The sequence below is a fragment of the Columba livia genome, chromosome 6 (assembly GCF_036013475.1).
Source record: "Columba livia isolate bColLiv1 breed racing homer chromosome 6, bColLiv1.pat.W.v2, whole genome shotgun sequence".
NCBI classification, from domain to species: domain Eukaryota; kingdom Metazoa; phylum Chordata; class Aves; order Columbiformes; family Columbidae; genus Columba; species Columba livia.
Genome location: NC_088607.1, coordinates 16,659,697 through 16,687,400, shown reverse-complemented (window position 1 = coordinate 16,687,400; position 27,704 = coordinate 16,659,697). Strand labels below are relative to the sequence as shown.

Sequence of the window (27,704 nt, the reverse complement as noted above, 5' to 3'; positions counted from 1 at the left end):
CCCATCTCTCAAATCTGTAGGTAGGTGTCTAGACTAAAAATGTACTTTATGAGGCCCTTTGGTTGAGTGGGCAATGACTCCATCTTTGTCTGTCTCACTCAGCTCCTACTCCCTGTTGAGATAATTCTCCTACAGGCTATTGGAGCCCATCATAATCTGTACATACACTCACTTTCTTGTACAGTACCCAACTATTCTCAGACTAACCAAGTGAAGTGATGGACCATTGCCTGTTGAAACATAGTCCTTTCAGATGATCCATTTTTTCAGCCTATTGTCTTTTAATACAGGTAATTTTAACATGTTCATTTATTATTTGGTTTGATGTTGGAGGTCCTATACAAAGGATAACAATTTTGATTTGTCAGAATTCCTGATATATGCTGTATCTTTTACAGCAATTTGGACGTGATTTGCGGAGGTATGCTACTCATGAAAGGAAGATGATATTGGATAACCATGCCTTATATGACAGGACAAAGGTACTATATTCTCAGAAATAAAGCTATTGTGGTTTTATTTCTGGGTATGCATTTTCAGTTTATTTTTACTATTCAAGTACACAGAATATCTTTGCTTGATTGTTTATCTATTATATAGTAAAACACTAGCCCTTTCACAAGATTTTGTTGCACTGAAAGAGCCTGATTAAACGTTAACAAGTAAATCCATAAATCTTTTTTGGCATTGCTGAGGTAATTTCAGAAATTTAACAAGAAACATACATTAGACAATGGTATTTAGAAGGAATTGTACATCCTTCACAAAATTGAGAATAACTCACATGCCGGTATTTGAAAAAAATGCTTTACTGTCCCATTTCAGAATGAAAAGTCATTTCTGTGTCACAGGCACAGTTTCAACAGGGATTGTGCTGACATTTCGAAGGAAGAAGGGATATTGAGTGGTACAGGCTTAACTAGAAGGCCTGAGGAAGTTTTTTAGGATATGATACTAAGTGGATATCAGGGATCACCTTGCTTTTAAGGCTCTGCATTCAGAAGTCCTACATGAAATTCTGTTTAGTCAGGCTTGCTGGTCTTGGTAGTAATTGGTAGTATTTATGGTCTAAATGCTCTTGGCTGAAGATGTACTGATCTCTGCATTTATCTGGCTTAATGTCTGTATTTGTATTAGGCCATTTTAATAATAAGCAAAAATCAATATTGAAGAAGTTTATTGATGTCATTTTAGGGGAAGGCAAAAAGTGTCATGTCAAGATTTTACATTAAACTTTCCTATATATTACTTGTAGAACAGAGACTGCTTTTAGCATCTCTGCTTGCATAGAGCTTTGTCTCATTGTTTGTGAGATGCAGCAGTGATCTAAGCCTTCACTCCATTTCAGCTGTCTCCATATGTGCTTATCAGGCTCAGATGCTGTAGCATCCTCAATTCGCATGGAAACCTGGGGAAACTATCAGACTAATGATCCATTTAGTCAAATATCCTGTCTCCGACAATTGTCAATACTAGATGCTTCAGAAGAAAATATAAAATTGCATAATAGATAAATATGCTATCAAATGTCTAAGGGGGGATGTTCCTTCTTGAACCCAGGGATGATGTCAGTGTCTTTCTGCCTTTTATGTTTTGAAAGCATTCAACATATAAACTCTTTGCTTCAATATCATATAACAAATGTTATTATCTGCAAGTTAGTACATGCTCTGTTACATAGCTTTTTGGGGTGTAACAGGTAACTGCATCAGAGAGACACAAAGAATTTCAGAAATGCCAGTGTTATTTTTTGTGTGCAGCAAAATTTGCCTGCCAGGTGTACAAGCATAGATATCATTAAATCTGCTTCTTTTACCTAGAACCCTAAGGCATATCAGTGATGCAAAATGGACACTGTTCATTCATGAACAGCATCAATCAATATTATTTTTTCTTGATTGTGTTTAGCCTTTATATCCAATGTACTATTCAAATCCTTCTGGGAAAGAAAATGTGAGTTTCTTGTGAATTTCACTGGACTAGCCAGGATGTTTCACAGATAAATGATGAGTTTATCTTTCCAGTGTCCTCTGGGAAGAAAAATGCTCTTGTCTTCCTGAATTTTCAAGTAAAGAACTGAGGCAGAGAAAGATTTAAGGCCCTAAAAATCCATTTCAGTTTGGCCTGAATTTTCTCCTATTGAGCATCTGCCTCAGGACTTTGAAAAATGCATAGGATTGTGTATATCCATGACATGTTTCCTAAAGCCATCAGCTGTAGCTGTAACTGAATTTCCAGACCTTCTACATGTCAACTTATATTTCCTCACTGAACTGCCCAGAAACAAAGAAAAAGAATTAGTGGCAGGACTGAGCAGTAAGATTTAAATTTTATTTCCTTAGTACCTGTTTTGATGCAGGAATTCTATAGCAAGGGCAAGGGGAAAGAAAAGAAAGAAAACAAAAACAACCAACCAAGCCTTCAGGGCAATTTTCAACTTTCTTGACCTTAGTCTAGGACTTCCATATGACTTACATGAATGACAAGAATGAATGAAATGTTCCTTTCTGCTGGGGAATCTGTTTGCTTTCAAGTGTTCCTCCCACCCCAGAATAATATCTAAGTCTCTGTTTTCTCACGTAATTCCAGACACAGCCAGTTTACTTCCAGATTTTATTTTCTGCTGCAAAACACGGATGTACTACAGATTTCAAAACAAGGAGTCCTGACATGCTGTTGACACAGCAAAATACTGTTCTTTTCTCTGCTGCACTCTCAGAAATAGCTAAATTACATTAGCTGAAATTTTCCACAAAGGAAAAAATTCTAAGGCAGATGTGCAATATGAAAAGTTTCAGACCAGGCAGTACTGAAGTTATAATCTACTTAAAACAGGGTCTTTTTTCAAGTAGCACCATTGTAACAAGAGGGAGAGACACCCCATCTCTTCCTCTCCCTCCCCCAGCCCCATGTCCATATGTTCTGCTGTTTATAACCTAATGCGTTAAATTAAATAATATTTTTCTTCATTTTACCTTCACAATTTTGTATTAAGTTATTCCCATAAAAGGACAGTTTGAACAAAAAGCCTTACACACTGCCACCCAGTGTGTAATAAAGTCAAGAATGTGCATAATAAAGCAATAATGTCTGTAACTGTGAGACTTGAGATGATGACCCATAGTGAAAGAGAAGTTTGCGGTAAGTTGTGTTGCTGCCAAAGTTAATTTTTAGTGTCACCGGGTTAGTAAGCTTAAAATCAGTGATGAAAATAATTCATAACTTTAGTGTTGTTTCAGGGAACATATACCCAAATCGTTAAATGTATATGTTTTGTTTTTGGTTTTGTTTTTCCCCTTAATTTTATTATGAAGACTAGAGACCCTTCTTTACTGTAATTCTAGTGCTTTAATTACAAAAAATGACAGCGGGAACACAAAATATGGATTTTTTTAATCTGTACAGTCTCTTAAATTTAGGTTGGAACACAAATTTCATAAGGACATGTTTCTTTGTGGTAGGAAAACTTCCTTTCTCAAAGGAAAGCTTTCTCAAACCTAAAAACATTCAGGAAGCATATATACTTGTGTGAGCTGCTTGAGATCCCTCAGTACAATTTTAATTAAGGTTAATTAGGTACCATAGGTAAAAACTGAATCACATCTCCATATTTCTCTCCTTGTTTGCTAAAGAAAAGTTACCTGATGTCACTGGCTCTGGCCAGGCAAACTTTCTTGTGTGATTCTGTAACAGTCACTGGGGCATAATTCGGGAGCTGGGCCAAAACCTTTCTGCTACATTTTTCTTCTTTTATTACTCTGTATGTGTGTACAGTAAAAGGGATAGAAGGGTCAGGGAGAGTCAAACCAATTCTCGACCCTGATGAAGTCCAAATCCTTTATTTGAAAATGTTTGTTGTCATTAAAATTTTGCAAGCTGGTATAACAAGTTCAAAACAATGCTATAGCAAATATACTTCGATTTATTATTATTGTTGTTGTTGTTGTTGTTGTTATTATTATTATTTAATTTGGTGGAATGTAACAGTGCCTGTAAGAGAGTGTCTTTCATTATGAAAGACAACAATTTCCTGGGCTGCTCTACATTTCAATATATAATTTGCTATACTTTAATCTTCTCTATTAATATTTGTCGACCCCTTGGCACTGAAGCTTCCACTGTGGCCCACTGCCTGAAATGTGATGCATGTCAGAGAATCCCACATTCCGGCATTCAACAGGTCACATCAGGAGAGAGTCCTGGTTACTTTAAAGTGTTTCCAAAGGGATTCTGACAGGAATAGGAAGCATTAACACAGCAGTTAGAAATCAATTACATAGTTCTGCAGAGGGGAACAAAAGGAACAGATATTTCCTCGAGGGACTCGTTACAAAGTTACACTGTGAAATTATTTCTCAGCCTTGATTTTTTTTTTTTTTTTCTAGTGTGAATCTTTTTGATGTATTTGTGGGTTTTGGAAGACAGTGTGCAACTATCAAACTGATGATTTTTTCAGTTCTGTAATAAAAAGGACATTTTGGAGATCTTTCTTTGGTAGGAAAATTGTAACAAACCAAAATTTACTACCAATTAACTGTCAGCCTCTTTTTCATAAAAAGTTGAGTGGATGTCCAAATCTGTGCCTCTTTAGAACTGTGTCCTAAAGCTATAGAAATCAGCACTTGTATATACCAGGTTGAAGTACGAAGTTTCTGTGCTTTACATCAGCTGGAGATCAAACCTTAAAATGATTACCACACTTGTAGAATGAAGGAATACGTTGATCAGCCATCAAGAAGATGGAGAAATTACATCTTCTCTGTGTCTCATAAAATTATTATTGCTGTTTCGCTTGTGACTGATGCACAACATATTTATGTACAAGGCAAATAAAATTATCGCTGTAAAACTTTCTTGATTCATGGAGGAACAATATGCTCTCTAAGTAAAGCAGAAGTGCTTTTGCAAAAAAGTATCTCATTTTTATGTGTGAACTATAAGTCAGGTCAGCTGAACAATAGGCTGTTCCTCAGAAAAATCAAGGTCTTTAAGCTGGAAGCCATGGCATCACTGGCTGTTTTTACACCCCTCCATGTTTGATTTGGGGTCATTTATCCCTTGACCCACTATAAAGAAGTTTTGGTTACAACATGCATTGTGTCTAGATTAATCAGGAGCTAATATGAGTATAAACACTGACCTCTGTTATATATTTGTGTAACATGGTCATCATTTCACTGACTAAACTGCAGTTTTTAGTCTGAATGTGTGTGTGCGTATATATATATATACATATACAGTTTGCAACATACAGAGATTTGAAGGGCACTTTCTTTGTAATGATTACAAGTTTGTGGCATACTAGAACAGCCATTAGCAAGTTTTGACAACATCCTGCCAGCTTTTTAACTGAGTGAAATGGGGAGAGAGCTAATGTATCTAATTAAAGCAGAATAGCTCTAAACCGTATTTTTAAACACCTGTCTTTAAGCTGAATAACTATATCTCCTTGCATGAGAATGCAATAAATGTGTGATTTATGTTCATTTTAATGTTTTATTATTTTCAAAGTGGTTTTTAAAGTGTCTGGCAAACCGTAGACTTTCTATTCTTAAAGGAGTGTCAGTGCTTCTCCCCTTTCACAGTGTCAGCAACCTGGAATAAGATTAATGAACAGCAAAATTTGTTGGTTGCTCCTTTACCAAATTGTGGAGTTGTTACCTAGAGTAGAGTATTTGTGTCACGCAGAAGGGCACTGCGGAGAGTGTCTGAAGCTGGACTCCATGATATTGCATTTTTACACTCCTTACCAAGAGGATAGGTAAGGCTTAATATGGAATGACTGATCTCCCACAATATGGCTCTCAGACTCAGGTGAGTGCTTTTCTTCAGTAAGAATATTACTTGAGGAAAAACTTTCTCGATCTCCAGAATATGAAATGCTACAGTCCAGTTGGCTTACAAACTTAGCATTGTCTTTAACTTTGAAGTTTGCTCCACCATAAATATACTGGCTTATTATCTGTCTGTACTCTTCATGGCTTTACTTCGTCTCTATGGTTAAACTCATCCAAGTCTCCACTTCTTATTAATTGGATATAATTTCATTCAGTTTGTAGACTTCAATAGTTTTGTGGACTCCAACATTGCTGCCTGCTTTCTCCTGGGTACTATTAATACCACTTCAAAATGCAGGGAATGACTGTAAAAGGTGGCTACAACTTAGTGGTGTAAAATGTTGAGAAGTTATTTTCCTTACCCCAGTATTGAAAGGATCTTATAGGTCCTTATGAGTTACCTAGAGAGCTGCTGTAGCTCTGGAAGGCATAAGCTATGTCTTTCTGCTGAAATTAAAATTAACCAGTTTTAAGTATGAGCTTAGGTTCCAGACTGTAAGCACTAAAATTAAAGTTCCAAAAATTTAACCAAGAAAAGCTGTGCTTTTAATTTAAGCTGTTTTTGTTTTGATTTTTGTTATTCTGACATTTGCCATTAGCTTGTTACTCTTAAAATTCCACAGGAACACAGATATGTCAGATTACTTTTTTTTTTTTCAGTTTACTTTTCTGACTCTGTGTCCCTGGATGTCTGAGGTTGCAGTTTGCAGTTCATAAATACTAGACTGTTGTGATCTTGTTCTTCCTCATAGCTAAGGCATTTGAAAATCCAATTCAGATACCCAGTCTATGTTAAAACAGCTGTAGATTTGCAGCAGTCTGGCTAGCTTAAGCTCCGTCTACTCCCTCTAGTTCTCTGTGTGTAGTCACTGGACATAAAAGGTCCTTTTTCAGCTTCCAAAAATCCTGACATACATGGTTGTTACAACACTATGCCTGGTATCTGAAGTGTTACACCGATGATTGTGAAGACAGTTGTCCCACAGACTTCCATTCCCATGGAGGAAACAAAGCCCAGACAGCCGTTAGTGGTTAAAGAAAAGGTTGAATGAGCAAGCTGAAAATAACGTGAAGTTTTGTCACTTTGATTCTTCAGGGTTGTGCACAGTCTATGCTCTGAATTTGGAAATGTCTTAAGCTCACAGCCCAATCACTCTGAAATTTGTGTGTAAAATTTTTCACGTACTGCTGGTATTTTGGCTCAGCAGAGAAAACCATCAAAAGCAACTGTTAACGTGTGGAAAGCATTCATATGTAGACTGGAAATAATGTCTGGAGATTACTTACTCTATTTGTTCCTCTTCTTACTCTGCAGTATTTCTGTTCTTGCCTAGTACATGTGTCTCTTTTTACGTTTCACTTTGTAGCAGGGAATCGTGTTGGGGTAGCGGACTGACATGAAAGATTACAGTAAGCCAAAGGATCATGTACCTGTCCAGGCATGTGACATTGTAGGGCACATTCAAGCAATTCTTAGGTTTTCAAGTTCTCTGGACATATTTTGATCCCTCTTTTTATCCCTTGGTAAGGATAAGAAGTTAACCACTGTGGCAAAAACTAGTTTAGTTTAATGATTTTGATCACTCAGCATTTAGCCTTTCGCTATGACTGGGAGAAAGAACAAATGTTTAAGGAACAATTTTGATCATTCAAATTCACTTCTTCTATTAATGAGAGGGAAAGTCAAAATGTTGACACTTTTTGCAAAGGGAAATGCTTTTTGAAACTCGGCTTTGGAAACAATCCACATATCAGACTGTTCCAAACCTCCAAAGCTCAGACAGCTCTTGGGTCTGCAAACTGTGAGACGCTTGGCTGGCTGCTCCAGGCTCATGGAGCCAATAAGGTCTGAGGACCCTGGCTCTGATGTAATTAAAATTATTTATTTGAGCTCAAGCTCCTATTAGCCTGTCAAAAAGTTGTCAAGAAGATGGGTAAGCTGACAGGGGCTCAAATAGGCTTAGATTTTTAAAAGTGCCTGGTAAACTAGATTCTCTTGGATGAATTTTTTTTCAGGGCAATATTTTGATAATTACATCATTTTTATGAGACACCCAGGTTTAAGCGAGTAGGAAAATTTCAACAAAACAAAATTCATTAGCGTTTTGCTGAATAGATCAATTCAAAAGGCAATGTTTGCGTGACTATACAAGTATTAAGTAGAAATATTGTTCCCTAGAACTGTCTTTTCTCTGGGAAGTTGCATTCCAGTGATTCTTGGCCAGCAGCTTCCATGTATCATGTTTTTCTGTAGAGCCTGGTGTGACGATGCCCCAAACATAAGTAGAGAAGATGCTTCTGAAAATCTACTATGCTATGCAAAGCCCAGCCCTACCACTTACACCATGGATAAATTTGTGTTTGTAAATGCAGAATTTATCAACCTTTCTTAGTGTTACTCCCTAACTAAAATCACTTACCTGAATTAATTTAAAAGGTGTACCATTACCAAATATTTCAGAACCCATATTTTCACAAAGTAAAGTGCTTTTTTTGGTTGTTTCTACATTTCGGTAATTATTTGGAAACTATTGTTTGTAGCTACAGTAAAAAAGGATGTGGAAAACTTTACCACTGTACTTCACACAGTTTCAGCTGTGGTGGGATTCCCTACTGCTCTTTCATTCAAGGTATATTCACTGTTCTTGATGCCTTTTACTGTTTAGCAGCAACTCAGAGCTAAAGGGCCTGGTAGAAGTCTTCTGTAATTCAGTGTCTGAGCTGCAATCATTTCCCATTTCATAGGAGAAAACTCTGCCTAAAAAAGGAACTAGTTTCAACTGCTCCATGCCAGAAGTTCTGAATGACATATTTCCTCAAATATCTTTTGAGTACATAAGCAAGCATGTGGGAGTTCGGCTGAATGAGAGGTTGGATGGGCTATGGGCATTAAGCTGCCTCAGGTATTTTTCTCAATTCCTGTTTCATGGCTGGAGATTTCACGGGATGGCAGGTGGAACACCTTTATGGCTGGATCATGGCCATGTAGAAAGCGTTTCTTTTACCACATCACTACCCAGTGGAGATCCTCAAGGGATGGATTTATCTTGTAGATTTAGATTTTTATCTTATGTAAACCCAAATGTTTTCACAATAATATTCCAGAAAATAATTTTTCAGTCCAATTATTACTTTATGAAGTTCAAGGCAGCAAAATGAAGTGAGTAAATAATTACCATTGTTTTTTTTTGTAAAAGAGAAGCTGGGTTTCCTAGGATATAATAGATTGATTAAATTATTAGCATATGAATGTTCTTGCACTCACATTGTAGGTTGTTGGTGTTTTGTAAGAGGAGGGTCACAAGCTCAGTGTTATTTTGAAGAGTCATTGGAACAGAAAGCAGTTATTAGTCTTATGTCCTATAAAAAATTAAGATGGTAAATAGCTGCCTGAATGTTTTCTACTGTTAAAGAAATATTGGAAAAAATACAACACTCTATGCAGAAGACTGTATATGATTGATGACAATTTTGCATTTAAAAACCATTGTGTGAATTTGAATGGCATTAAAGGTTATTTTGTTGTTGAATAGCAAGTGAGGCAGTTTATACAACTGCTCTGAATAGTAAATTCACAAGATGCTCTGAAAACTACACTCCCAACTTTTTTTTTTTTTAAGAGAATATATAGTTTCCTTGGAAAAACAGTATAAACATGAAAGGGGAAATTCATCCTGGGATTTATTCCACAATTTGAAGATCACTATTGCACAGTCTTTAATTACTTGCCTGCAGAAAGCATTTCTATTCAGGAAAATCCATAACTGATTCTTCAGGTAGGTCTTGCCCTGTTTCTCTTTGCATACATCTGTAAAACCAAATAAAAGTGTGATTGCAGCCCAGGTAAATAATGGAATCATTTCAGTTGGAAGAGACACTCAGGATCATCGAGTCCAACAATAGATTATTATATGACTGTAATGCTTTGCTAAGTTGGCTGAAGGGTATATAGAAGTTTTCTGAGTTTTTCTACTACCAATCTTTTGCTCAGGTAGTTGTTTCAAGACAACCAGAGTGTTTGCAGCAGGCAGCATGTCCAGTCATGCTTGGCAATATAGTTGAACTCATAGACTCTCTCATGATATTCAAATTTTTGTCTGGCTGAGTCTGTGTGTCCGGCATGTCACTTAGCCAGTAACTTTTATTTTGAAATAAGTCTTACCTGACAGTGACCAGGTTGGTGGGAAAAGTTATGTTTGTGTGGTGGCTTGGCTTAGAGGACGGACACAGCTCTGAGGAAGCCAGTCTGATTGCAGTTACCTGCACTTCCCGGAACTTTGTAAACAGGTCTCCTAATAAAAAGCCAGCTTCGTTTTCCAGGCATTGATTCATTTCTGACACCACACAATATGCTATTTCTTAAAAACATGTATCATTGGGAAGAAGAGCTGGCTATGATTCTATACCCTCATTTTACTACATAAAGATGTGTGATATTCACATGTTAGCCTGGGTGTTCAATAGTTGTACTCTCAAAATCAGTTTTCTCATGTCATCTGAGAGTTTTTATTCCACACTACCTTTCACTGAAAAAAGATGCCTGCAGAAGTTTACTTGCATAGTAAAGAGACATTTTTTATTATTTTTTAAAAGCTGGATGTTATAGTCTTATTTTGGCAGATGCTGCTCTAAAACTATGGAGTTATAACAGTGAGACAGCCTAGAGAACATCTTGATGAATTAAACAGGCTGCAGCTGCAGAATTTCCTTTAGATGTCTGCAGTAATGACTGGATTAAAGCGAAAGTAAACATAAAGATCCAAAGTTTATAATATTGGTTTCTAATGTGATCAGTTGTTCACACAGTCATTACTACTGCAATTAAACCCTGAGTTATTGTAAACAGATGCACATACTTTCACTTATGTTGATATTCTTCTTGCTCTCTCAGGAAAGTGGAAATTGCATCTGTGGTTTGGGGGATTTCTTCTTTTTGCACCTGGTCTATTTTTAAAAATTAATAATTAAAATAATCTACTTTTATTGGTAAATTAAAAAATTATTATGCATGCTCTTGCAAAATGTGCTTTTTCTCAGTGTTCTCTTAGCACTTCAAATGTTTCACGTATAGAATGTGATAGTTCATTTTTACGAAGTCTGCATATAATTAATTTTTATATATAATTAAATGTAATCTCTTTGTAATAGGAAGTTGTACATCTAACACAAAGATCAACGTACCTAATAGTTTTTTCCTTTGCTTGGTGTTTCTGAACAGTTCAGGAAAATGGGGTATGGAGCGGGAGTGAGAATGGGAAGTCTGTGGTGGATGTAGAGATTTGATAAGGAAGTGCAGAGCGGCTGGACAAAGCGATGAGAAATGGAAAGGCTACATTTGAATACCAGCTGCGTTGTGGAAAAGAATCTGGCTTGGTTGAAGAGACTGAGCTGGAAGGGATCACAAAAAAAGAATGACTGGGGAGAGATCGGAGTGGAAGTTTGATGGACTAAAAAATCAAATTGATTATGCTAATGCTCTAAGGTGGCGGCAAGAAACAGACAAACTTTCAATTTCCCCAAATAACTGAGTAAACTGCATTTATCTCACTTCACTCTGGGTGTGGCATGACTGGAGCCTGAAGGTACATGAGAAATCTGAGGGCTACAACTTAGTACAGGGCAATAGGGAAGAGAGAGAGCTAGAACAGATACAGATTCTAAGAGCTCAGCTTGCTAAGACTGATTGATGCCACTTTGCCGCCAACCCAAGAGTGTTGTCAGTGCTGGCAGCAATTATTTGTTAGCCCTGTGGCTCAGTACATTTCCTGCCTAGTGAAAGAAGCCTGAGTATGTTACAGAAATTGAAGGACGCAATATTTCTTTGAAGAAAAAGAAGTGTCTATGTGTATACGCAGGAAAGCTCAAGGTTAGAATACAATCAGCCACATTCTAGAATTTCTTAAATTGCAGGTCTTTGATTTCACAATCTCAAGAATGCTCTTTTGAAGTGGTTTGTTTATAATAATTGCACTCACTCAACTGTGTTTCATAAAATCCAGGATTCTGCATTTTTCTTGTTTCATTCACTCATTCATATGAAGCTTTATATAGAAAAATACAATAAGCCAGCTTAACAGTATTTGACAAGCTAAAGCTACTCTAAATAACATAGTATTAAAGCAAAACTGAAGTATAGCTAAAGTGGAAGAGGAAGTAATCCCCGTAATCTTTTCAGTGACTTTCTGTTAGGACACAGATTCTCAGAGACCTACCGGCAGCAATAAGCTTTTGTTCTGGTTTTGTTTACAACAATGTGCTATTTAACATATTAAAATTTTTGCCTGGGTTGACAGATAGGAATTTACAAGTGTCTCTTCATTTTGTGTGCCCCAAACTGAAAACATATTCTTGTAGTCTGGATGATAATGTATTATACTCTTTATTTACTGTGGAATGTTTTTCATTATTAAAATTGTAAGCTATGTAGTGTTTCGCAACAAAGTAACCACACAACCGTGATTTTAAACAGAGAATAGTTCAATTTTATGCACAGCGAGGTCTTGTTTACAAAGTAAATTTTAGCAATTAAAAAAGGCTCATTCAGTTAAGTCAGCAGATAATTTAAGAAAAAAATACTTTATTTTTCAGAGTGTCAGTAGTTGGAATATGTACTTTGCTTGTAGAAAGCCTGAAGACATTCTGTTACTCCATGTTATGAAATAGTTCATAGGATAATGACCTAGAATATCCTAACGTTAGCCTGATTATTCTATTTTACTCAGTGAATCTACTTTTTATTGTACGGAAATTTAATAAGAATAAACCTAGAACTAGAGTTAGAGAATAGTTGTAAGAGAAGTATTCAAGTATGGATTAAAAGCACAGGACATGTCCAGCAGTAAAATGAAAAGAGAATTTATGATTCTGACTTCTGTTACCTTCAAAAATTATTCATGCCCAGAATTATTAAAATAAATTCCACTGCACTATTTTGCATCAATACCATTACAAGTGATTTTTGCCTGAGAGTATAGAGTCAATAGGTAATGCTTGTAATACTGCTTTTTCAATCATGCTTTGTTACAATGTCATTTCAAAGAGTCATTTTTTCCCCCTTTGATTTATTTATCATCTTAGGAACAGATGACAGATTAGGAACAGATTAGTTTGTATTTTAAAGCAGGCAGGGTGATGCGAATATTACTACAGAAAGTACCAGTTAAACATGAAAATTGTATTTGGAGAGAATGTTATGTGAGAGACACCTCAGGTTATTTGCTACTGAAAACTGTTATGGTACCATCAAAGGGAAAATGCACAGTGTCTACACAGTGCTGTGGAATATTATTATTGAACTTGATGAAATACTTCACATTTCTAGTACAGTTACTACTTCAGCATTTATGTTCTACAATCATGAAATTGTTTGTACTGTTGATAGTTTCATTTATAAACATAGCATAAATATTTAGCAAAATGTCTAGTTAAAAGAAAAGCAAAAATCACCAGCACTCAGTTGAAAACAAAACCTCTCAAAAAAAACAAAACTAAAACCACATGCAACAAAAGCAACCAACCAAACCAGAAGATTGGAAGAAACAAGGATTGAAAACCACCTGAAAGTCATTAGTCATCTTCCAGTCAAATAACTGGAAGATAGATGCTCAGATATTATAGCAATCCACAGAATGTAAAAAATATGTGTTAGTCTTAGTAGAGATAAATACTACTCAGAGTAAAATGGGTAATTGATACACCCATACTAATGACTAACTGATAGACAGTTCCTTAGGGCTTGATTCTGTCATGGCTTTTCATCCAGCAGTATCTTACTCTAAGGATGTCTCACTAACTAGTGATGGAATAGGATGCTGTCCTGCTCAGGCTGGCTGGCAGTACCAATATCAGGACCATGGACGAGTTTCGTTCTTCCATATTACTTTCTGACAGCATTCATACTACACAAGATAATCATTGAATACAATTATTTCAAACCTCTTATATAATGATAGGATTGTATGCATTTTTATCTGGAAATTGCTTTACTTATATTTATCTTTTCTTCCTCTATTCCTTTCCCTTCCTCTCAATAAAATCATTTAGCTTGCTGTGAAAGTTAGTGATTACAGTGGTTCTCGTTAGCACTTTGTCTCCCCTAATGAGTCAGTTAATGATTTCAGAGAAGTAGCTATCATTTTATGGATTGATATTACATTGTATTTCCATATTTTCATTGTAGATTGAAGGCACTCAACTTCATATCATTCAATGTACTGCAGGAATTTATGGATCTTCTGTAACACTTTCTCTACAGTTGCTTTACACAATTCTGAGTCTGTAAAATTGCAAAGCAATTTGCTACACTGAAGCTCTGAGCAGATTTATGTTTTCCACCAAAGAGGTACAACATTCATTCTTATAAAGTTAGGAGCAACATAGAGAAGGAAGAGAAAACAGCTGGCTTCCTGATGTGTTGCAAAGTACACCCTCATCTTGGTCATCACAAGTCAGTAAAGAGGGACTGGGGCTGGTTGCAATGCTGAAGGTAGGCTGCATGACAGGACGTGACAGACCTGAATAACAGATGGAAATCCTGGTGTGGTGACTACACCTTTTTATCAATGGCCATAAATAGATGGACTGCAGAGCTGCATATACAGCTGTTAAAAGAAAATAGAATCGTAGTCTCTGTGGGTAAACACTGGCATCACCAAATTCTGCTACTGAAGTCAATAGTTTTTACGTGTTGATGGCAGCACTGGGCTCCTGTTCATTATTTTAGTAAAAACTATATATACTACCACATGTATTATTTTTTGACATACAGCATAAAAAACAAAATCACAGCCTGTTGTCTTGATTGGCATAAAGCTCAGTGACTCAGATTCTGCATCGTAAGAGTAGAAAACAGCATGGAGCTAGATATTTAGAGGAGATTTTAAAGAAGTATGCTTGAGAGAGGCTAACTTTCGCCTTTCACTCACATCTCTTGTATTATTATAAATCAAATAATGTTACTTGTCTTTAGGTTAGTAAATTCAAATATAGACACAGGCACATGGTAATAACCTCAGCAAAGTGCTTAATTTCTTTGAAATCTGTTCCTTTTTACTGCTTTCTAATGAGTTATCATGCATTTCCTAATTGGTTTCTTCAAACCTTGTGACTTACACCTTTCAGAGATATTAGCAGACCCACTTAATGCACAAGCCCTGTATACCAGAAATCACTCCAGAAAGTCATTGCTTCTTGATGTTGGGGAAGGTGGAAATATCTTTTTGAAAGTAAACAAGTTTTGAATGGGAAGTGATTGAAACACATCCGTCCTCACCCTCCCTTGCAGCTGCTGGTTTTGCTGAGTCACTTTGTAGTCACCTTCCTCTCAGAAACCCACTCTCTCAGAAAACCCTTTAGATAAACCAAAAATAGGTTAATGTTTTTTATTGAATCTGCTGCTGGGCTTTATTAAGACCCAAAGTTTATCAAGACTACAACTTTTCCCCCACTTTCCCTTTTCATTACTTTCTATTCTAGGTACCCTTTTGTTCTTGCTTTTTGGCTGGCTGGTGGTTGTAGTAGATTTTGTGTGTGGTTCTGTAAATTTGATTTGACTAAAATGTTCTAAGTAATTTTATTAGAGATTTTAGTCTTGAGTTAACATCTACCTGAAAAAAACAATTCAGAAATGCCTGAACTAAAATTCCACTGAAAATTTCTTTCACTATTATCTTCAGTTTTACCTCCTTGACACGTTGAGTATATTGCACACATTCTCCATATTAAAGTCCTGAACTGCAGAGGCTCATCAGCATGCTCAGTATCGTAAGAAGTGTTAGCACAAGAAGAACCATTAGGAGGTCATGTCAGGTCAATCATTCAGTAGCACTCTCCTCTGTCATTTTTTTTTGTCTTTTGCTAGTCTTTTACTGACATCCTCCTTTTTGACCTTCTCTCCTCTTTTATTTTCAATTTATTTTTATAAAACGTTACTATCTTCTCCATACTTAGGCTTCCAGGATAAACCTAATTGAAGTTGATGGGAATCAAGTTTATAATCAACTCAAAGTGTTTATTTTGGAACTTGCAGTAACTTAATTGTCAATAAAAAACCCCATCAAACTGGTTGTGCCATGGAGTGAGTTTGGATAATTTTAATCTATCAGTATGTATAATCTGATTACTTCTTCTCCAAGTGACCTTACTGAGAAATGTATGTGTATAGTTGAAACTGAACTGTCTGTCTTCTCTTCTCTTGGGCTTTTCTGACTCAGTTTCTTTGACAGTGGTCCTTGTACTTGTCACATCCAAGAATTCCTAGACATCTGCATTCAGTGCATTCAGGGGTTGGCCTTGGAACTTTCTGTTTGAAAAATATGCTTTGCTTTCCAGAGCTTGGATTTCTGTGATCTCAGTGTTTTCAAATTTTCTTTTGGTTGTCACCTAGTGGAGATATTCAAGCTAGTGAGGCAGAGCAGGCTTGCCCGGTGAAAAGCAGCAGTGAACTTATATGATTTCATAAGGCTTGTTTGGTAAGGTTCACTAGAAACCCATGCAGCTCACTGTAGTCAAATGAAAAAGGCTGTAATATTGGACTGTCTTTAATTTCGCATCAAGAGCTTACTTTTCTATTCTTACTGAATTGATGTACTGTCAATCACAGGAACTAACATTTAACTCTTGAAAACAGGAAGCAACTGGAATTACATTGATATAAAGCATTAGGTGTGTGCCTAAGGACTTCTGGTTGACAAAATCCATGCAGCAGTATTGAACTACTGAATCATATGAGTTTATTTATATAAATGCATGCTTTTTGAAGTTGTTGTTTGGCGGATTTGTTCTGTTTCGGCTTGCTGTTTGGTGTTTGTTTTGTTTGTTTGTTTGTTTGTTCTTGTTGTTGTTGTTGTTGTTGGTTTTGTTTTTTTTTTTTTTTTCCCAAAAAAAGTTTTAACAGTCAAGATGGTTTAGTTTTCTTGCCTTTTTGTTCCTCTTTGTTCCTTATTTTTTTTCCTCACCTCTCAGGCTGATGTAATTTCTGTTTTTCAAGAATTTTATAGTGCAAGCACCAAACCTCTTTTCCTTGCAATTCTGGTCATACAAGAAATGAAAATGTGACTAGATAAGTTTTCAAATGTATGTTTATTCCTTTTCTCCTCAGTCTTTTGTGTGTTAGAAGCAGCTATTTGAGACTATTATCACATATTATATTTAATAATCATACACAAAGAAGCTATTTTTAGGTACTATAGTTACGTTTTCAGAAAAAATTTACCAATGGTTGTCTTAGTATTCATAGGAATTCTCCTGACCATAAAAGTGATGGTCATTTGCACCTATTTCAACTTGTTTGTTTTATATCTAATTATTGTTATCTCTAACATTTTCACAGATGAGAAATAATTTAATGCTATACCTGATTATTGTCAGAATCTTGCTTCAAACTCAGTATTGAGTACAGAAGATAGCTGCAGTCAATCTAAGAATTGCAGGAAATATTACAACAAAAATACTTCAGTGCGTTGTTTGTGGACACATGATTGTGCAGACATTCTTGATACAACAATCAGACTCCCTCGTCAGCTGAATACCTTTGGCCCATTATGTGGCAATTTAGGTCAATATAGTCTGAAAGTCATACAATAGTGAAATATATACCTACGTTGTAAGATATACATTATAAAAGGCTGATTTATTAAAAGTAGCATCTTCCTAAAAGTTTCTGCAGTACTGGTGTGACCTGTGTCCATTGTTGGTGCATGAACGCTTGTTCCATCAAAAATATCCCACTGGGAGAGAACAGATAGGGCAATGCTCAGATCTGGTAAACATACATGAACATTCCCACTGCTAATTGTGTGGAAAGTATTTGCTATTTGATGGATTACTTATTTTTCTGTAACCTCATTTTATTAATTAACAGCTATTTATATTTTTTTACTATTATTTGAGCAAATGGAATCACAGGAAAACTAAGTATGAGCAGCTTAATAGCTTTGCATTTTTAATCTAGTAAGCTATCAGTATATTCTGTAAATTGTAGGTCTTTGGTGTTATGGTGCACTGCTTCACTGAACGCAGTGGCCTCTCATATCCAGAGAAGTTCTTTCACATCTTGGGAACTATTGCAAGCAATGTAAGTAGCTGCATTAGTCTCTCTGCATTAGTCCCAAGTACATTTAATTAAAAATTTTTAATTGACTTGGCATAAGTGACAACATGTGAAGATGTCACTAAAGTGACAAATACATGTAGTAAGATAAATTTAAGGTGCATTGTAGTATCTTTTACTATGGTTGATTAAACAGGTCTTGTTGTTACCATCATTAATCTACAATTTACTTCAGCCACAACACTTATTTTTAGAATGGACTCTCTCCAAGCACAAGTTTCAAGTTTGCAAATGACAGCCTGTCCTCTTCTTTTCTGTTGTTCATTTATCATTGTCATGCTTACTGCCACTGTAATAATTCCAGACATGAAAAGTGATGGGTGCTACTTGCTATTTATCATTCAGAATACTGGAAATGCTACAAAGTTAGATGTGATGATATTTCCATTATAGCTCAATTTTAATAATCTTAAAAGCCAAAGCAAATATGAAGGTAATTAGACTGATGAAAAGTCACATGTGAAACACCATAAAAATTAGTGAGAGACGGCCAAAATTAAATGAGAATATCCCTAGCCACCCTATGTAAGAGTTTGCTATTTTAAAACGTGCAACATCATCAGGATACAAAGAAAAGGTTAGAATAAATGTTGTATGTTAATGACATTTCCAGATACTTGTCTAGAAGCAAAGTTGTATCAAACAGTTTTATAATTTGTTAACAAGATATCTTTGGCAATATTCTATGTCATCTGCTCCCCACCTTGTCCAATTTATTTGATAAAACAGTATGTCAGAAGGAGTCCAGACAGACCTTAATGATTATGGCCCTTCAGGGTCTATTGCAAAAGGAGGGAGTGTGCCTCCTATACAATGTCATAGTTTTCCAAAGGATAATGAAATCCACTGGAGTATGACTGCATTGTTTCTGAATTACAGCTGTAAAGCAAATAAAAGTGAACACTATGAAAAGAGTAGGAAAAAACAGATATTAAAGGAAATTCTTTGGTCTTTGAAAGGGAACAATTTCGCTATGACTTATTTGACAATATACAATCAAGTAATATAACGAGTTGGGCCAGTAATCAACTATGGAGCTTCATAGTTAATTCCACTTTCTCAGATAATACCAAACATGATAAGGATTTAAAGAAATAAATTAATCTAATTTCCACAATGTGTATTATCTTCCTAACAGTGCATTGCACACGTACATAGGTTGTACATACAAACCTGGAGTACTTTGCTCTCCAGCAGATTCTGCTGATTCAGAACCATTAAATCCCATTTTATCAATGATACTGTCTATGTGGTCCTACTGGCTTGTATTCTGAGTTAGTTGTATTCAAAATAACTTCCTAAATTTGTCTTTAGATGGGGAAAATAGTAATGAAATGCCATGATGACAGACTGAGAGTTATTTATAGTATTACTCAATTATAGTAGATTACTCATTTTGGTATTTTCCAACACACTATTATTACCAAGCTATTTGGTAATAAATTCTAGGATATCAGTGTTCTTGGAATCTGATTAAATGTGTACCTTTCAAGAAGGCTGAGTTAATATTGATGGAAGGGATGAGTAGACTTGTGTAGACAAACATTGTGTACATTGTGTAGACAAACCTGGCAGAGCAGTTGCAGGCAGAGTAACAGCTTCTATTTCTCCTGAGTGAGCAACTTCAGCAAAGTCTTGTTTTGTTCAGTGCAATGGCAGGAGGTTGCTATCACTGCAGTATTTTCCCTTCCTGACCAAACAGTGGAAAGGAAGATGGATGATCGCGGTAGCGGCAAGTGTGGGCTGTGTTGTCTAAGCTGTACAGTTTCATTTCAACAGTATGAAGAATTTGTCTAAGCTCACTGGAAGTACAGGTTGCTTAATACGTGAACAGTGCGTATTCAGTGGCCTAAATTTTCGTATAATAGCAAGATCCTTTCTTTAATGAAAATCAAGAATTTGTGCATAGTAATTTCTAGTAAACTCTGATTTCTTCACATCTTTCCTATGTCTTTACTGGACAAATTGCTAACTGTATTTTAAAGTTTCCTATCTTGATTCGTAGAGTAAACATACTTTCGTTGAACTACTCAAGAAGGAGGTCAAAAAGACACATGAAAGTGCTCCAGAAATGCTGGAGAAAAGGGAGTCTGAGGAGCTTTCCAGTGCATTCAACTTTTCCCACTTATTTAAATGATGTATATACAGAATCAGGAAAATCAGTATTTGTCTCCCAAAAGAAACATGCTGTTGGCCAATACTGGTTTATATAACTAAAGCTAGAATTCTACTTTAGTGAGTAGGTTTGGGGGTTTTGGTGAGTTTTGGCTGGTGGTTTATTGTTCATTTGTTTGTGGTTTTTATGGTGTTGTTTGTTTGTTTGTTTGTTTGTTTGTTTTTGCTTTATTGTATTAAAATGTGAGATGAAACCAAGTGGCAATAGTAGTATAACATCTGTTTGAACTTTGGCAGTGCTAGATATCATCAAGCAGTACTAGCTCTGTGCCTTCACTCTCTGCTTCTCTTTCATCAAAAGTATTATTGACCATTAATGTCAAAATGAAAAATAAGAGGTAGCAGTTCACATAAGAAAACATTTGGATGGCAGCTGTTGCACATTAGGTGTAGTTAATGGTCATGTTTGCAACCACAAATGTAATATTTACATTCGTTGAAAAAACAGAATTGATTAAGTGAGATAAAAGGAGAGTGATCCCAGCTGCTCCAAAACATTGGTTTTTTGAGTTTGATTGTTGTTGATTTGGCATGTCTTGGATCTGCTGAATATTAGTAACAAACTGGAAAAAAATCACAAGTAGGCAAGCAGTTCATTACTTCTCCTGAGCAAAAAAGAAAAAAAAGGACAACAGTGAATGCAGTAATCAAATTGGAATTACTGTAAAGCTCTGCATAGATTGACAAAGAAGCAAAATTATAGGTTATGATTAACATTAATAACACTTACATTTCTAAAACAATTGGCATATATCAGCTAGTGATTCATTTAGAAACATGGCTTGTAGCTGCTGAGAATGGTATTCAGCATCAGATACTTCGTATTAGAAATTTTCCCTGTCAAGTAAATGAAATTAGTTTTGCTTGCAGAAAAACATAAAGTGACAGAACAAAAGAAATGGGATGCAATTTGGGGTCCCAGAGATATGAAGAGCTTCTATTAAAGAGCATCTATAACATCTGTCTGCAAGTGTACAATCTTTTTTCTTGTTTTACTTTTTTTTGCAGTGATGTATGTGTATGGATTGCCCTCTCTTGTTCTTAATAATAGCAAAAGAAAAGGCAAAATGAAAGCCCTAAAATCCTGTCCTCCTAGGACATGCTCTAGGAAATAAATAACCCCAGCATTGTTACCTGATAGGTAGTTTTCAATCACTTCTCTCCTTTTCTTTTATTCTGCTCAATATCTTGTTTTCTATCACGTTTTCTGGTCATTTCTATGTGAAAACGGATCAGTTTTATATGTTTAGTGTTTTCACTAGGTTCCTTTTATTCCAGAATATGACATTTGAACTTCCTAGAAAAAACAGAACATTATTTGTCTATGTTTATAAGTGATCTTTTCTATTGCAGACACAACTTTGAACTCTCAGTTCATTGTGGATATGTGATTGTTTTCAGCTTATCATACTCCAGCAATACTCTGTAGTTGTCAGGTGCACTGTCTAGGTCAAAATATTCAGATGTTGACAGCTTCATGGTGGAATATAAAATACCCTAGAAAAGAGTAGACTGTTTTTTACACTCGGGTGTCAAAGTAATAAGACATAACATGTTTATTCTGAATTGATTTTAAAAAGGAATAATAAAAGCCCCGAAACAATAGTAAAAACTTTTCCCTCAGATTTCTGATATTTTATCTCCTATGAGCCAAATTCATTATCGAAAAGTGAAAAGACCTTTATATACCCTGTTAAGTAGTTTTACTGTGCATTCTAGTAACAAATCTCTCATCCAAGTGGAATGTATCACTGCCTGAAATCAATGCCTTTACAGTAGAGATTAACAAAACGTCCACTGACCTCAGTGGGAAAGACACGATTTCAGTGGGTTTAGTTTGGGTAAAGTGCAATTATTACAGGACAGTTCTGCAAATGGAAATTTGGGCAATATAAATGACAAAGAGTTAATGTGATAAGCAAGTAGCTTCTGACCGTGGTGAGGCACTATTCATGGAGGTTGCACTGTATATGTCAATACAGGACAGTACAGAAACAGATATCATTTTAAAAGTTACTATCTGAATTTTATTAATAACACAGAATACTTACATAACTTCATGTTGCCATAGTTACCATTGACTCTAATTATTTTCCTGATTAAAGATTAACTGTCTTCTAATAGAATAGTGAAAATGTTCCATCTTACTTCACTGGATAGCTATAATTTGCTAAGAAAGATAAGTTACTTAGTAACTTCGGATGGATTCAAGAGGCTGTCAGCTAGAACTACTCTTAAATATGTAGTTTGCTGGTTGGGAACTCTGGAAAAGCAGAATCAGAACCTAGTATTCTGTCCTTTCTGTCCTTCCAGGCTCAAGGGAACATTGACGGCCTCTGGTTCTCTTCACTCAGGAACATCTAAACTCTACCATTCCATTCAGTCTTCATAAACATTGTTGTACAGTTAAACTGGTTTTCATTCTGCCTGGTGTCATTGAAAAACAGCTGTTAGGAAAGCTGCCAGCTTGACTGCTCTGGCTGTTGGAGCTGAACAGTGTCAATGAAAGATGGGCCTTTTCTGTAGAGTTGGACTTAGAACTTGCAATTTTAAATGCCCCCTAGAATGAAATGAAAACAGGTTTTTTATTTGTTTGAAACCCTGATAAAGTTTGAGGTCAGCTGACAATTATATGTTATTTTTCACTTTAGGGGTTCAGTTCTTCATCATGCCTTGGCAAAACTGTGGCTCAACAGGACTGAGATATGGATCAGGCACTTGAAAGAATGGGAATGACGTAGAATAACAATAAGCCAGTGGCTACCAACTGATTGAGGTGAAGTTGTTCCACCATACCATGGGCCTGCTCTGATATATAGACTTGTTTCCTGACCCATTGCCATGAGTATGCTGGACAGCGTAGCTCTCCTTGAGGCAGTGCTTGGCAGCTGAAAAAGTAGAAGTGCTGGCACAAATGTTCCTAAATTTTATGGTAGTCAGAGATTTTCCCAGCTAAGGAATTCATCAGTGGGTAGTTCTCTAGATAGCTTATCCTCTCGCACAATAGAAAGAAAATCTAGAATATTATGAAACCTTAACCCTGAAATTTTCCTGACACTGGAATTTGAGGTTGTTCAGAACTGAACACTGATCGAGACTTCAAATTATTCAGGAACTGGTGAAATATTAAGTATTCTTTTTCAATAGAAATGAGTTCTTTCTTGCTTCCATACTTCTCTAAATAGTGAGGTTTCACTGTTTTAAAATTCGCCTACCTTAGCAGCTTTTTAAGATTGTATTTCAATGTTGAAAGGAATGCATAAGGCTACATGTTTTACCATATCAGACATCCTGAGATGAAGGTGGGCTTGTGGGTGGTTCCTATGCAAGAATACTATCCTATCTTATCAGAAGTGAAAATATGAAAAAAACAAAACTGATTTTTGATGTAAAACATTCATTAGGAGTTTTGTGTGTGTGTGTAAAAAGACAATTGCTGTTGTTGATTCCTCAGTTATAACTTGCTTTTCAAGATGGAATATTTTGATTTTTCAGTATTTGAAATTGGAAAGCTTTGATGCTTTTAATGCTTAGCTATACATAATTAGCATAACCATTGAATCAGCCTGAATGCATTTATAGAGAACATTACTATATTAATTTAAAAAACATTGATGATTTTATTAAGAAAGTCGAGCAATTGACTCTCATGGAAGAGAAATATAGGTTTTGTTTGAATTCTAGTCCTAACACTTGTGCATAAAGTCTTTAGATTGTAATCAAACCAAAGAGTTATGAACTAGTCATTAGAACTGAAAGCATCAAGCAGCATTAGAATTATTTTTTAACTTGCTTTCACATTTCAAGGTCAGCACACTGATGAAGACAATGTATTCTGTAGAGGATACAGTGGGTAGAAATGTCAAAAATTAACTCCTTTTAAATAACAAAAAGCACCAGTTAAAATTTCCCTCTAACATCTTTATTGACTTATTTATTTTTCAAATTCTTTCACAGAGAACCTTTCTCAAAGCTGCAAGTGAGGAAGAAATCTTTGCACATCTTGGCTTGGATTACATCGAACCGTGGGAAAGGAATGCTTAACACCATTTTGCAGTGTACATTCATCAGTTGACACCAATGGTCTTTCACCTATCTTGTAGTCTGATTTTGATGTACACAAAATATATGTCTCTATGACAAGTAAAAAAATTTAAAACTGTATTAGTTAGAAGTCATTATACATGTTGATATTCCTAGAAGAGAAGAGTTTAAGTTCTTCTGAATCCTTTCCAGTCTTTTCCATTTTAGTCTTTTAAGTTTCTACGTGTGAGTGTCAAGATAGACCTTGTTTTTGGAAGAAAACTTGAAACTGGTGAGATCTTTGCTTGTGATAAGAATTTAACATCTCCGTGATTAATCCTTGGATGTTAAAATCCTCTCCGCTATGACAATACCTAAATAATACAGAATATTTGAGCTCAGTCCAAAAAATACTGAAATGCATGCTTATCTTTAACTGAATTTCTTAAATATTTTGCTGAATTCATGTATGAAAATCACTGCTGAGTATAAAGCTTAACAACCTAGGCAGTAATTAGCCTGTCAGGCTCAGCAAGTTGAGACTTCAGCTGTAATAGTTTTCCAGGTGGGGAATTACTCTACAAAAACCATAAACAAGTTGAGAATTTAGTGAGAGTTCAAAACATTTCACACAAAGAGATTTTGGAAAGTAAAAGTGGAAAATCTCAGTAGCAATCTTCAATTGTGAGGAAAAATACTATAAATTTGGAGTACTGATTTTGACTAAAGAAGATTCAAGTGGTGACGTGATGGTCCTCTATAAGGACTTTGAATTATAACCTGCATGAAAACAACAGCTTAAACTGTCAAGCTCATGACTGCTCTGAAGTGAGAGCTTTTAATTGTCCACACTCAATTTCAATAGCTGGAAATTTATTTATTAGTAGATTTATATGCATTGGAATGGAAGCTTACCTGAACTGTTTGGCTATTGGATGCTCTAGAATGGTATTCCTTCTTTTTTTGTCAGAAATTAATCTGAGATGCGAGAGACTTTCTGATAAAAGTACTCCTATGTGATATTTTGGGTTCAGAAAATTTCCAGGTAGTTCTTGTGACTGTAGTGATAATGAAGAATTTGTAATAAATTTACCCTCTATTGTACAAGGGCATTTAGTACATTAGTACATGAAGTTACTTAATGACCATTCATTTGTCATTTGTAGAATAAAGGTGATTAAGAACACCAAGACTGGTCAGATAATTTTCTTTCTTAAAAGCCTGAACTTTTTTCCGTGTTAAGGCTGATTTCACATCTTGGTATGACGGGGTAGAATTGCAACAATGAGGCCGTGCACAACAATTATTACTGACAGTAACGGATTCCCATATTCAAACAATGGTAATATTCCACAGCAGTGTAGACTTGAAGCTAGTGGTTAGTACTATAGAAACACTTTGAAATTATCAATTCACATTAAATTATACTTATTTATTTCCCAGATCTTTTAGGATACAGTTTATGCATCCCACTTTCCATCTCCTCTACTGTATTCATGAAAAATGCTCTAATTCAGTTTTGTGCATTTATTTGCCTGGGTAAAATGTTACAAGATCAGGCCCAAAAGTGACTGTAGGAAAGTGAAACCTATTTCTGAACAAAGGATTGGGTTTTACTGCAAGGTGTGTTTATTGAACACATCCATCTGGCTCACAGGTAGTGGGAAGATTTCCTGAGCTTTACCAAACAACTTGAAAAAAACCTAAACAGTAATGTCTTTATCAGACTTACTGCAGGAAATGCATGCTATCCAATGAACCAATTCTAGAAATTGTGTTAATCCTAATTTTATGGTAGAAGCATTTTCAATCTGTAATTTAAACCTCATTTGATGCCATTAGTAGAAATGTAGGCAAGACTTTTACAGATATAGTTACGTGACAGTTTTGATAGTAAGCACAAGTATGCTCATTTTGTTTAGTCATTCCATTAAGCTGAGGAATGGACTTTTAAGAGGACTGCATCACAAACTCTTCTAAAATTTCAGTCAGAGACACAGAAAAATGTGATAACAGCATAGAGTTTTATTCTTGCCTATGCCAGTAAAAACATCTTTTTTAAATGCAGTTTTGCTAACTGAGCTGAAAATATAACACTACTTTCTGAATTGCTCTAACTAGAAAGTACTGGCATTGCTTCCTGCTTTATTGTGCTGATGTATGAAGCACCTTCTCTGTGTTTTGCATCAGGATGCTGACACAAGTAGCAATGACATTTTTCAGTCCTAGTGGAGGAGAACAAAAGCTACAGTACCTTATCTAAATATACTTACTACTTGGCCAACATTAATCAGAAATTATACATTCCAGTTGTGCTGTTTCTGCATACTTCAAACCACAGAGGAAATATGAAACATTCTGATTTCCACAAAAAGAAATGCTTGAAATTCATAACTCCCTTCTTGCCTGCCTATGCATCACTTATAATTACACCACCTGTGGTGGAGGAGACCAGACAAGTTCTGTCAGCCCCTTCAACACTGGAAGAAAACAGCATATCACTTCAGTCTTTTCCTTCTCTCAGTTTTTCTGAAGTTTTTAATAATGTATTTTAGGGAGAATGAAAAGTGGAATTACTAACTGGATCAAGTAGCATAAAAATTACAGAATTGTTAAATGAGGGGTTAGGTTAAACAAAAGTTCAGATTAGATGACCAGGATGACTTGACTGTGAAGAAGATAGCTTCTGTTATGAATACCTCAACAGAAGAACCTGTAGTCCAGTCACCAATATAACTACTGTATGCAGCATCATCCCTGATAGCACTTGCCAAAGTCATTGTGTGTGCAATGGCAGAGGCAGAAAAGTATAAACTTGCTTTTTGGTAAACAAACTGAATCATAACATGATGCTTCTTGCATCAATTAAATCTACTCCTACAGTTCTGAACAGTCTCAGCTCTGTAATGCTTTCCGTTACTCTCAATGATGGTTGTCAACTGACACTACAGCTAGAAAAGATAGAGTCATATGGGAGAGGTGAGATGGAACAGGTTAAAGGGAAGAACTTTATCTGTTGAGCATATCTGGATCCACGAGAGTACTGCAACCTTGACAGTCTGGTGGAACAGTTGGAGTTAATGGTAACGATGCTTCTGAACTCATGAAGGATAGGTGAGGCATGGGCGTCTGGAAGAGGGCGAACACTTGTAAAAATAACAGACTGATGCTTATAATAGGAGGAAAGGAAGAGAGAAGTTCAGATCAGTGTACTTAGTATCTCCTAAATTGCTAGGATGATTAATAGATTTTATTTTTAAAGAACCTAGAGGAAAATAAAGTGATAAGTCATTGGTAACTTGTTCATCAGAAACAAATCATATCAAGCTAATTCAGTTGTAAAGTATCTGTAGGCTGATTTTTAAAATGTCTGTCCCTCCTCCCCTTCTTCTACTCCAAGGCAATTTAGCAAGTAGTAAGAGGAGAAGGATCGTTGGTTTTATAAGCATCTACATGCTAACTATCTAAAAACTGATCAGTAAAATTGATCAGTGACTTTGTCTCTGGGAAAAACAGGTAAAAGTTAGAATAACACTGTATTTCTTTCATGGTTTGTGGCA

The 27,704-nt window shown here is 35.7% G+C and overlaps 1 protein-coding gene across 12 annotated transcripts in view; it reads left to right on the top strand.

Annotated features, from left to right (window-relative positions):
- Positions 1 to 25,334, top strand: part of DNTT (DNA nucleotidylexotransferase) — a 172,445-nt gene extending 147,111 nt beyond the window's left edge. For 11 of the 12 annotated variants that reach the window (XM_021293757.2, XM_021293755.2, XM_065068400.1 and 8 more), the window contains 2 exons: positions 399 to 482; positions 24,079 to 25,334. In XM_021293757.2, the coding sequence (XP_021149432.2) occupies positions 399 to 482; positions 24,079 to 24,165 (171 nt within the window). In that variant the 3' untranslated portion in view covers positions 24,166 to 25,334. Of the gene's footprint in view, positions 1 to 398; positions 483 to 22,772; positions 22,898 to 24,078 lie in introns of all 12 variants that reach the window. The other variant, XR_002419400.2, reaches the window with a different exon arrangement.
- Positions 25,335 to 27,704: the final 2,370 nt, after the last annotated feature.